The 12,386-nt window shown below is 53.1% G+C and overlaps 1 protein-coding gene across 4 annotated transcripts in view; it reads right to left on the minus strand.

Annotated features, from left to right (window-relative positions):
• Window positions 1-1,249: 1,249 nt before the first annotated feature.
• ARRB1 (arrestin beta 1) overlaps window positions 1,250-12,386 on the minus strand; it is a 71,479-nt gene continuing 60,342 nt past the window's right edge. For 3 of the 4 annotated variants that reach the window (XM_057748685.1, XM_057748686.1, XM_057748683.1), the window contains 8 exons: window positions 11,869-11,953; window positions 11,358-11,430; window positions 9,461-9,598; window positions 8,184-8,267; window positions 6,929-6,952; window positions 4,168-4,238; window positions 3,327-3,378; window positions 1,250-1,981 (listed from right to left, as the gene is read on the minus strand). In XM_057748685.1, coding sequence (XP_057604668.1) covers window positions 1,870-1,981; window positions 3,327-3,378; window positions 4,168-4,238; window positions 6,929-6,952; window positions 8,184-8,267; window positions 9,461-9,598; window positions 11,358-11,430; window positions 11,869-11,953 — 639 coding nt within the window. In that variant the 3' untranslated portion in view covers window positions 1,250-1,869. The remainder of the gene's footprint in view (window positions 1,982-3,326; window positions 3,379-4,167; window positions 4,239-6,928; window positions 6,953-8,183; window positions 8,268-9,460; window positions 9,599-11,357; window positions 11,431-11,868; window positions 11,954-12,386) is intronic. The other variant, XM_057748684.1, reaches the window with a different exon arrangement.

Raw genomic sequence — 12,386 nt, forward strand, 5'->3', positions numbered from 1 at the left:
CTGAAAAGGGTTGAGATCCAACTTGTACAATAAAATTTTGCTATCTTCCTTTTCACACATATGAGACAGGGATAGAAAGGAGTAAGAGATTCCCTTGTCCTGATAATATATTTGCTTGGGTAAAAGGTAAACTTTAGGACATCCAAAGCGGGTATAAAGTACTGGAGGGCCTATCACAAGCTCCCCTCCCCCCAACTCCCCACTCCCCACGCTTCAGCAAATACAATCTCTGTCTTTCTGTAATACTTGGGCCTTAGGGCCAAGCAGCTCATGTTAGCTATGGACACAGCCTGACATCAGGCAACCATCCAGGGGCTCAAGAAGGGCCCTTCTCAGGCCTGGAGTGGGTATGGGGTGGTGGTACTAGGAGCTCTCCATGGCCCTATCACCTCTGGGGTCCAATGAATCCTTGCTGGTGGCAGACAGACCAGAGTCAGTAGCTCTGGCTCCACCTACTAGACAGAAGCTCTAATGTTCACGAATTCTTAGAGGGAGGGCCATTTGTGATCATCTTGGTTTTCTAGGTGAAGAACTGAGGCCCAGAGGGGAAAGGAACTTGCCCCAGGTCACACAGTGAGCATCAAAGGCCAGACAAAAACAGATACCTTTTAACACTTTCTGCCTCATCTTCTGCCTGCCCCATTGCCCTGGAAATGCCCCATGTCCCGATCACACCAACACCAGCCAGCCAATGGGTACTGGGTACCCATGACACTGGGAACTATGTGTGTGTGTGGGGGGGGGGATCAACTCCCCAAGGAAACAAAGGAGTCCCCCCTTCCTTTTAGGTGAGGGCATCCTGATGGACCCCGCCACCCTCTGGGGAACGATCCCCTTTAGCTGTGGGTACAGTGGCCTCAGATGCTCTGTCCCAGCCTGCAGGGCCAGCCCAGCCCTGGAGAACTGCAGGGGCAGCAAGACACTGGTGGCCCCAGTCCCTCTGGCCCTCCAGGCCCTTGCTTCCCATGGGATCGCTGATCCCTCTTAAGTCTATGAAGGAAGGGAGCTGGGCAGACTCTGATCTTCCCACCCCGCTCCCATCTCTCACCCTTCAGGAAACTTCCTCAGGACCCTGGTGCTTTCTGAAGACCCCTCCCTTCTCTCTCTTTCTCTCTCCTCACATTTGGAGATGGGACACACACCCAAGATACAAGGCAGCTAGGATATTACATCCTGACGATACTGAAATAGATTTGAGCTAGTTTACACAACTTGCCTTAGACGAGGTAACTGCTGCTAAGAAAGTCAGTCCAGCTGCTTTGCTCTTTTCCTGGGGTCTACAAACTTTCACCAATGTCACTGTCAGTCACAGAGGGACATAGGGCAAGGATGGGGGAGGAAGGGGAGAGGTATTTGGTGGGTCCAAACTGCAAAAAGAACTGCATGGAGCATCTATCCACGGGTCTGCCCCTCCAAGCCAGAGGGGAGTGGCCTTCAATGCAGTCATGTTTTAGCTGCCAGAACTGCGTGAATCACCTGGGACAGTGGACATCCTCTCACGTGTCTTGAGCCCCCACCCCCACCGCTTCCAAGCTCTCGTGCCCCGTCTTCCCCTTTCTGCTCCCCATCCCAAGTCAAATTCCAAGGCCAGAGCCGTGTTGGCCTTTCTGAGGGTCAACAGGAAGAGGGAGAATGGAGAGGTGACTGCTGTGAGAGTGATGAAGGTGGCGCACGTGGCCCTGTTGGCATGGTGATGGGGCCAATCCTGAGGCCAGAGGTTCGCCACCATGACCTGGAAGACCACTAGGGCCCCCTGGCAGAAACTGGAAGAACAAAGGGGAGGGGGAATCAGGACAGGAAGAAGACAAACAAGCATCCTAGTGCATGAGAGTGGACCTGGAGCTGCCCGGAGGGAGGGCCAGCCCCAGTCTATCTGTCGTTCAGCTGCGGAGAGCCGGTACCATCCTCCTCTTCCTCTTTGTCATCCTTCATGCCTTTCAGTCTCTGGCGGGCAAAGTCCTCAAACACAATGTCGTCATCGCTGGTGGGAAAGACAAGGAAAAGGGATGTGTTTGCAGGGCAGGGATAGTAGGCTTATCCAGAGGGGCTGGAGGGCCTGCGCAGCTGGTGTGACCCAGAGGCTGGCCTCTGGGACCGGCCTCAGATAGAAAGGCCTGCCAGGCTGGCACATCTGGATGCCATCAATGACAGTGGGACCAGCCCGTTGTGGAAATACCAGAGGGAGGCATGAGTTTGCCTAAGGGCTGGAAATTGACCCAGTTTTGAGGAGTTGGGGTCAAGAGACACATCAGATCGGGGAGAGGGGGTGTTCGTGCGGCTGGGCTAGGGCCAGAGGAGGAACTTATTCCCGCAAAGAGGCCAGGCCACCCGTCGTTCCCTAGCATATTCTGAATCCCCCAAGAACAGGCCCCAGAAATCCCATCCAGCCACTCAAAGCAAGCATTCCTGTTTTCTGCACAGGAAGCAGTGGGCTTGGCTTGGAAGAGAACACCGGGAAGGCCCGTTCTCCAGGGAAGTGTCAGCTCACATTCTACCCTGGGGGATCCTGGATAAGACAGGGTCTGTGGGGGCAGGGAGGTGGGGCAGGCACATCAAAACAGCAGGGCACACAACGTGTGGGTGGGGAAAGAGGGGGCCTGCGCGGGGTTTCAGGGCCAAGGGCTGCTGCTGAGAACAGGGAGTTCCCTTCTACTAGAAACCATGTCCCCATAGGCCCACCCAGGGCCCCGGCCCCACAGAATTCAGCCAGCTGCGTGCGGTGTCCTCAGGGGGTGACTTAAGACCCCATATCCCAAATATCCCCTGGAGGAAAAGGAAGCGTAGATTTGGAGCTGAAGCAAGAAAGCTGCTTGGCCTTGGAGGGGGTTCATGATGTCCGCCCAGGTCCTCCCCCTCCGGCCACTGTCCCGAGCCGTGACAGCCTTTGACCGCAGGGAAATCCACATTGGTCCTTGGGAGTCAGAAGCCACACGATCCCCAGAACCTTCCCCCACCCCACAGCCTGATTCCACTGGTTGGGCTCAGGCCAGGCAGGAGAGCCCCAGCCCGGGGCCACGAACCAGCCCTGTGACAGCCGAGCAGGCGCTGTGGATGGACGAGCGGACTGACGGACTGACGGACGTGCAAGGACGAGGGAGGAAGACAGACCCCACCAAGGCAGGAGGAAGAGGAACAGGCACCGAGGGTCCTTCAAGTCACATGCAGGCAAGCGGGTTGCTGAAGAGGCGAGCAGAGGCGGCTCTCAGCAGACGGGTTAGACCAGCTGCTGCTCCTCGGGGTTAATTAGCATAAACGCAAATAACCAGGTAGCCCCGCCCACCGCCCAAGGCCCGCCCCCCAAGGTCTGCAGGCAGGGATCCGCTTACTTGGTGTCAAGTTCTATGAGATTGGTATCTACTGGCGCCTCGTTCTCTGGAACTAAACACAGGGCAGATGAGTGCCCATGGTTACTGGTGAGTGGGGGAAGGGGCAGGTGGGCACAGGTTCCCACCCTAGGACAACTAAGGTAAGATGGAAAGGGAAAAGGAGGAAGGGGAATGGGGAAGGGGGGGCTGGTTCCTGGTCTCGCCAACACCTCAAATCATTTTAAATGTAGAAAGGAGGATCCAGGGAGGGCCGGGGAGGCCCACAGCAGCTCCAGGGGCGCAGGAAAATCTCCGGACCCTGCTCCTTTAGGTGTGTCTCCAACGACTTAGATTCCTTCGTTGCATGCACGACTGTCACTAACTCTAACACAAACATTTGTTCACATTTTTACATCTCTGAACTTGGGGTATATTTTACAATCAATGGCATTTCACAGTTTAATTGTGGGAACATCTTTCTTTGTGGTACATACTACACTGTCTCTTTCAACCAACAGTCTTAGGCTTAATGAAATATGACCAATCTGGTATCACTTGGAAAAATTATTGGGGATGGTGTGTCCAGGGATCATCTTATCCATGCAGCCCCTTCCGCTATGCCTGGATGCAAGACAAGGGCTCCAAGCATGGCCCATGCCTCTCCCACCACCACCACCCCCTGCCCATGGAGAACAGAGCCAGACCTCTCTGTCTCCTGGGGAGTCAGATGCAAATAGGAGTGTGGGCCTCACAAAAGATCCCGTGAGCTCGGGAAGAGGGGTGACCCTGGGCTGAAGGCTGACCCAGCGGGAGGTGGGGTGACAGGGGAACCCCATCCCAGTGACCCACAGATTCTGCTCACCTTCCCGATGTGGGGGTTCCTCTTTCGGCTTGGGGTGCATTAGGGTGAAGGGCAGTTCCACGGCCACGTCGCTGAAAGAGACCCAGACCGGTTGAGTCTTGAGTCCAGTCCCAGGCTGTGAGACTCAGTGCCCTGTCATGGAGGACTGGGGAGGGTTTTACAGTAGCTCCGGGCCAGGAGGCAGGAAATCTGGCCCCAAACCCCAGTTCCGCCACTCTCTGAGCATCAGTCTATCTGAGAATTGAAACGGGAGAATTCTTCTCCTGGTTCCAAAAAGAAATGGGAACTTCCCATTTCCTGAGAAGGATCCCCGGAGCTAGGAGGAGGCACGTGAGGGGAAGGACGGTCCCGGGCAGCGAGTGTGCCTCTTGCTCACTGGGTGGCTCCACAGGCGCCCCGAGACCCTCCCCTGATGCTGCCCTTCCCAACTTCCTGGTGGGAACTCCTCCCACCCTCACTTGGACCTATCTCCCAACATCTCCAGGGGCTCCTGTGAAAGTGCTCAGGTGGCCCTAGCCCTTGCAATCTAGGTGATGCACGGCTGAGGTCGGTTTAATCAAATTTAAGCCGGATGGGACCGAGGCACCAGCGCTGTCTATGCTGTGCACAGAGCCTAGAAGCCACGTGGGGACAGAAGGATGGGAGAGGTGCGGATACTGGCTAGTGCTTCTGACGGGGCCTTCTCTCCCCTTGGCCCTGATGGGCACAATACTAACAAGAGCAGACACGTACATGGTGCTGACTCTGTGCCAAGGAGTAGTCTTTTTTTGTTCCCTTTGACCATGCTGTGTGGCTTGCAGGATCTTAATTCCCCAACCAGGGATTGAACCAATGCCCCCTGCAGTGGAAGTGCAGGGTCCTAACCACTGGACAGCCAGAGCATTCCTCCAAGGAGTATTCTAGAGGCACTAATTTAATCTGCACAACAACCCTACTATTATACCCAATGTACAGACTGGGAAATTGAGACCAAGGAGAAAACATAGCTTGTCTAAGGCCTTACAGCTATCAAAAGAAAGTGACAGACTGAGGATTCTGACTCCCTAATTCACACCCTTAACCCTGTGTGATAAGAACTCAGAATTGAGGGACTTCCCTGGTGGTCCAGTGGCTAAGATTCTGTGCTCCCCATGCAGGGGGCCCAGGTTCAGTCCCTGGTCAGGGAACTAGATCCCCCGTGCCACAACTAAAAAAAAGATCCCTCATGCCACAACAAAGATCCCGCATGCTGCAACTAAAGACCTGGCACAGCCAAATAAATAAATATTAAAACAAACAGACAAAAAAAAACACCTCAGAACTGAGAAGGTGATTCCACCCATCCTCTTTAGCCCGTGTGCAGCAACGAAGACCCAATGCAGCCAATAAATAAATAAATAAATAAATTTATTTATTTATTTTAAAAAGAGCAGCCCTGAAAGCTCCTCCACTCCATTTAGGGTGGTGTCACCTTACAAGGCCCAATGCAGCCCATAAATAAATAAATAAATAAATAAATAAATAAATAAATAAATAAATTTATTTTTAAAAAAAGAGCAGCCCTGAAAGCTCCTCCACTCCACTTAGGGTGGTGTCACCTTACAAGGCCCTATCAACTGTGAGCGCCTACAGGCACATCATCTTACTGACTTTGCTGCCAGGGCCCGGTTGAGAGGAGGGTGGGGCAGGGCATGGAGTGGTCAGAGGCACAAACTATGCAACCAGGAAGGGCTGTTCCGCCAACCCCACCATTCTTTGAGGAGCATTTTACATCCTTAAGTCTCACTAAGCTTATCTGGAAAATGGGGCTAACTATACCTAACTTCTAGAACCACTTCCAGGAGGTGATATAGGTTAAAGGCTTGGTTAAACTGTGAAGCTTGCACCTGCCAGAATTACTTTCCCTCAATAGGAACATGGGGGTTTCATAAGGCTATTGAAACAATTTGGCTTTTTTTTTCCCTTTGCTTGCAAAGGGGATTGCTTCTCCAGGTTCACTTGGAAAAGTGAGCTGTCAGAGAGGAAGCTGGTGGAAGACTGAGACTGCCAACCTTCACTAAAGCCATCCAGAATACAGATGGAAGAATCTGGACCTTAACCTTCTACCAGGCTATGAGCCATCAAGGGCAAGGGGTGTGTCTGATTCCTCTCTGGGACCTCAGTCCCCCTCACAAGTCTAGGTTCCGGAAATCCTTACTGAATTATATTGAATCGAAATGAACTGAATTAATTTCACCTCTCCAAATGGACTAAGTTTTCTTGGGATGAGCAATATTGGCATCTTGTGACAGGAGAAAGCAAAACCACTGGGGTCAGGGCACAGGCATTTTTGGAAAGCACGTGGATCCAGCTGGCTCCAAGAAGTCTTGTCTATAAAAGCAGATTTCCTCAGGACCTCTCCTTAGTAACACTCAGCCAGCAGTTAGTTCTCATTAGTGCAGAAGTTCGGAAGCCACAAGGCCTGCATTTCTCCAAAACATTCTGTAAAACAGACTGATTGGGGTCCACTCCCCAGATCAATGAAGCCAGCTTTGCTGTCTGCAAAGGTCCTTGTCCCTTGGGTGGGATGCAAGAGCAGGGCGAGGTTTAAAAGGAGAAACTGCACCTCCCCAGTCCCTCTGGAGAGGGTTCTAGCCCCTACACGTACATGCCTGAACCTGGCAATCAAAAGTGACTGCTAAGATTCCTTCCAACCCTGGGCCCGTGGTTCTGGACAATCAGGACAATGGTCTCTGGGCCCTTCAGGAAGGTGAGTTGATCAGGTCGAAGGGAGGGACTTTACCTGGATGCAAGATCTCCCAACAGGCTGGGTGGGTCAGAGGAGGCGGGAGAAGTGGTCAGGAGAGAATTCAGAGAGGAAGAAAACAGAAAGCATGTTCATTTATCACCTGTGTTCCCCTTTGGGGTAGATCAGACCCTGGGACACACGCCACCCACCCGAGCTGTAACTGCTCATTCAGGGATAGATATGATGTGAGCCCTGCGTGGGGAACTGACACCCAGGCCTGGCTCAGCCAAACCCCCTGGGAGGGGAGCCCCAGGGTCATTATCTGTAAAGGAGACATAAAAGTTAAGCTCTGTGCTGCCTGCCCTGGGCAGGCTGGGACAATCCCATGGCAGGAGGAAGCACTTCAGGATTCCCCAAGGATTCCTCAAGAAGGAGCCTGAGGCAGACTGTGGGCCTGTAAGAGTCGCAGGACACAGGATTTGCCATTTGCGATTCTGAGATATCCTACAATATGTGGTCAGTATTACACAGCCACCTGCACGAGGCATTATTCTAATAATAAAGGGGACTCGATGTCTAATGCTATTAGCTTTCCAATCTTTTCACAGAAATTTATGAATTAAAAAAAAATCCCTCTGACAAATTAAAGATCCTAATTCTAGGTTTATAACACCTGTAGGCCCAATATATGAGGAGAAGTGGGAGTTCTTTCTTAACTTCCACCAGACTGTGCTCCAGGTCAGAGAATACGTTTGGTCCACTGCCGTGACCCCAGCACCCAGCCCATGACCTGAGATTAGGGGAGGAGACTTCAGGAAATGTGTGGGGAATTGTTTGGGCCTCTGTTTCCCCATCTGTAAAATGGAAGAGTCAGAGCATCCCCAATCCAGCTCTGGGATTCTGAGCTCCTTGAGCCATTTCCCCAGCAGAGCGGCCTGGGCATGAGTGGGGGTGCGTACTGTGCCCCGAGATGTGATGAGGGACGTGGCACCCCTTGGAGACCCCACAGCACAGACTCTGAGGAAGCTTCCCCCCACCTCCCATGCGCCCAGACCAGGGATAGGGACGAGGAGGAGCAGGAGGTAAAAGAAAAACAGGAGGAGAAGGGGTGAGGTGAGAAGGAGGAGGGGGCAAGAGAGGGGCCGAAGGCCTCTGAAGCAGGAGAGGAAAAGGGTTGGAGGAGGAGAAAGAGAAGCAGGATGCAGCTAACTGGTCCAGCAAACAGGCGGAATGGGGCAGCGGGTGTGGCCATCAGGGACCTCCCCTCTGCACGTCTGGCTCTGGGGCTGGGCTGGGCTGGAGCACTTACCCGCCCCGAGACACCACCAGCTTCACCTTCACTTTGTAGGAAACGATGATGCCCAGGATCTCCCGGTTGGCTCCTTCCCTCAACCTGCAAGGCGACATAGGGGAGCCAGTTCACAGGGCTGGCTGGTGGGCAAGACACGGCAGGGTGGGGTGCGATGGGGACAGCAGCCATCCGTCCCTGTCCTGGCCATTCGGCCACCAGGTGCAGGCAGAGGCCAGTGTGTGCAAAGGGCAAGGTCTGCCCTCTGGGAGCAGGAACTCAGAGCCCTGGGTTCCAAGTCTGGCTTTGTGGCCCTGGGAACCCCCACTTCTCTCCCGGGGCCTGAGTCCCAGCAGTGCTGTGAGGGGCAGCTCTTCCTGCTCTCAGGTGGATTCGCCTTCTCTCTCTGCTGGGCCAGAGAGGAGAGGGCAGTGGGCAGGAGAGGGGAGGGGAGGGGAGGGAAGAAGAGGGGAGGGGGTCACCAGGGAAGACCCTGCAGGATGTGGCACTTTAACTAGGTCTTGAAAGCAGGTAGGATTTGAGCCAGGGATGAGGGAGCAGGTAGCATATGCAGGGGTGGCTGAGAGGGTGTCTGGGCTGGAGTGGTGGGCAGGGGTGCTGCAGAGGCGAGTCAACCCCCAGGAAGGGCCAGACGTCAGTGGACAGGGCAAGATGGGCCTCCACACCCCCAGGTCTCCACTAGAGCAGGGTGGCCTCAGAGGGTCAGTGGTGACCTTGGGGTAAGAGTGACCATATGGCCCTGGGATCCCGACCTTCCGGGGACACCCCCACATGTAGTTTAGCCTAGCTCACCACCCTCATTTCTCCAGACTCCCCAAGCCTGTCCCGATCCATCCTCTCTTGCTAGGACCCTTCCAGAAGCCACTCCCACCCTTCCTCCCTCCCTCCCTTCCTTCCTTCCAGTCTTGCTCTGCCTCAGGGACACACTCCATCCAACTGAAGACACGAGGTCAGGAGCTGTTGCCTCTTGCACGAAGCCTCTCCAGGTTGCCCTCCCCTAGCAAGCCAGCAGAGCCCAGCACTCACTAAGGGAGCCTGGTCAAGCAGCCCATCTTGTTCTCTGGCGCAGCCCGGGATAGGGCTGGGATTGGGGGACAGCTTCCCTGGCAGTTCAAGCTCATGAGGACGGGCCCTGGACAATGCTTGGGGAGAGGGTAGCCTGAGCCCACACTGGTGCTGGTGGGACCAAGGTGGGTGTGGACCTGCTTGGGGGAGGGGTGGGAAGCCCAGGGGAGGGGACATCCGAGAGCCTGGGACTAGGGAGGGTGGGTCCTCACAGGGTGCTGGAGGCCAGGTTTGTGTCCTCATGTTTGAGCTTCCCGTCCAGGGCGAGGCCCCGCTTCTCTCGGTTGTTGGCCAGGAAAGGGGTCAGGGTGTAGACCTTGCAGAATGTCGAGCTGGGCGCCACTGTGTCACTGGGAAGAAGGGAGACCTGTGTGGAGGTGTCTGCCCAGAGCCAACCCCAGCCTCACCCCAAGTGCAGTCAGGACACAGAACCCAGCGCTGCTCCAAACCTCCCTCCCCCATGAAGGGGCCACATGGGCCAGGCCCAGCTCTGGCAGGGAGACCAGTGCCACCCAAAAAGGGCACATCTCTGCTCCACATGCAAATAGCAGTGACTCTGGGGTGAACCAACAACTTCATTCGTGGTTTGTAAGCAGCTACAGGTTTTTCAAAAAATTCAATGTACTTGGCCCTGTGCTGTTTGGCTAGGATAATTTATTTAGTGGAGACAGCATGGACCTTTTTTTCCCCTAACATATTACTATGAAAATTTCAAACATATAGGAAAACTGAAAGAACTGTGCAGTGAACACCCATATACCCACTTCCTAGGTTCTACAAGGAGGACCTTACTTGCTGTATCTCATCTCTATGCATCGTGTGTAAGGTGTTTGGATTGTTCAGTTTTTAACCTGCTTTTTTTTTTTTTTCAAGTGCTCAATTTTTTTTTTTTATACTGGAGTATAGTTGATTTACAATGCTGTGTTAGTTTCAGGTGTACAGCAAAGTGATTCAGTTATATAGATATACACACACATATATATCTATTCTTTTTCAAATTCTTTTCCCATCTAGGTTATTACAGAATATTGAGTAGAGTTCCCTGTGCTATACAGTAGGTCCTTGTTGGTTATCTATTTTTTTTTACATCTTTATTAGATTATAATTGCTTCACAATGTTGTGTTCGTTTCTGCTGTACAGCACAGTGAATCAGCTATATGTATACATATATGCCCATATCCCCTCCCTCTTAATCCTCCCTCCCAACCTCCCCATCCCACCCCTCTAGGTGGTCACAAAGCATCAAGCTGATTTCCTGTGCTATACAGCAGCTTCCCACTAGCTATCTATTTTACATGTGGTAGTGTATCTATGTCAATGCTATTCTCTCAATTCATCCCAGCATCCCCCTCCCCCGTTGTGTCCACAAGTCCGTTCTCTACATCTGCGTCTCTACTCCTGCCCTGCCACGAGATTCATTGGTACCATTTTTCTAGATTCCATATGTACGCGTTAATATACGGTATTTGATTTTCTCTCTCTGACTTACTTCACTCTGTATGACAGATTCTAGGTCCATCCACCTCACTACAAATGACTCAATTTTGTTCCTTTTCATGGGTGAGCAATATTCGGTTGTATATATGTGCCACATCTGCTCTTACCCGCTTTTGCTCTATCCCCAACCCCCCTTCTCAACAATGAGAGAGCTGCGGTGCAACAAGCCTTGGAGTCAGAAGAGCCCCAGCTCTGCCACTGGCCAGTCCTGTGAGGCTGAGCAAGTCACATCTCTCTGGCCCCATTTCCTCCTCTACATACGGGGGGCAGCACCAGCCCCAACTCAGGGGGCTCCACGCAACCTAGGTCTCCAGTAGAGTGTAATTATTCTTTTCTCTCCATAACCCCAGTGCTCTTAGATTCTAGCTCTTATTTTGTCACTCTAGTTTTAGTGGGTCTTTTCCCTGACTGTAGCATGTATTTTCTTGTATCTAAACCAAATGGATGGTTTCTAAAAGGCTGTTCAGGGCCATGTACTCTGAGCGGCAAGGAAGTCTGAGGCCAGGCCCTCTGCCAGTGGAGAAGAGCCACCTGGACCTGAAACCGGACCCACGGCTTCTCTTTTTCCCACCCAATCCCACACGTCCAAAGCTGGGCTTGGGCTCACTTACTCAGCCTCTTCCATGGCCACAGGGCACTTGTACTGGGCTGTGTTGAAAAGGCAGATGTCCGCATACTGGCGCACTGGGGAGGAAGGGGGAAACGAGGTGGGGTGAGCCAGGGGCCCCAGGCTCCCTGAAACAGGGATGTTCAGCCCCAGGCAATAGCCAGAGTCCACCAGGAGCTTCTGTAGGAGATGGACCCATCCTCGACCCAAAGGGCAGCCCAAACATGCTCACTCCCTTTCATAACCAAAGATCTCCCCCTCAGGGACAGCTCTGCCCAGAACCCAGGGAACCTAAGAGAAGAAGGGGCTTCAACAGTAAACTCATTATCCAGCCAAGAAGCAGCATGTGTTATCAGCCTCAAAGGCCTTACCCTTCGGCTTAGAGCAGGCTTTGGGCTTCCCTGTGGGCCAGCAGCTGTTTACAAGGCTGTTAACGAAGGGAGAGCCTTCAGCTACCCCAACCCCTGGGAGGAGCCCCCTTGCCCGCCCCATGAGCCGGCCCTCTGCCCGGGTACCCGAGATCTTGATCTTCTTCACTGTCTTGTTGGTGTTGTTGGTGACGTGGACGTTGACGCTGATGGGTTCTCCGTGGTAGTAGATCTGGGAGGCATAAGGAGGGAGAGCGTGGAGAGGAGGATTCCAAAGCTTTAGATGAGGAGGAGGGAGAAGAGGCCCCACACACATCTCCTAGGGTTCCCCAGGTCTTGGCCACTCTGACGTTAGCCCCAACTTCATCAGCCACTTCCCACTGATGCTAAGCCACTGGGCATGTTAAACTTAGGTTCCTTTGTGGGACCTTGAAAGATAATTGAGTTAGAAGGTGATAACCCTGGGCTCCAGTCCTGGGTTGGTCATCAGAAGTAATGATAACAGTAATAGTAATGATACTGAGGATGAGAGCCGTGTGACCTTGGATAGATTATCTAAGCCTCAGTCTCCCCCTCTGTACAATGGGGGGGCTGGAGTAGGTGATGTATCAAGTCCCTGCCGGCTCTGGCTGTCTGGTTTAGACCCAGGAGGGTCTGGAAGGAGC

Source organism: Hippopotamus amphibius, chromosome 9 (genome assembly GCF_030028045.1).
Source record: "Hippopotamus amphibius kiboko isolate mHipAmp2 chromosome 9, mHipAmp2.hap2, whole genome shotgun sequence".
Taxonomy (NCBI): Eukaryota; Metazoa; Chordata; class Mammalia; order Artiodactyla; family Hippopotamidae; genus Hippopotamus; species Hippopotamus amphibius.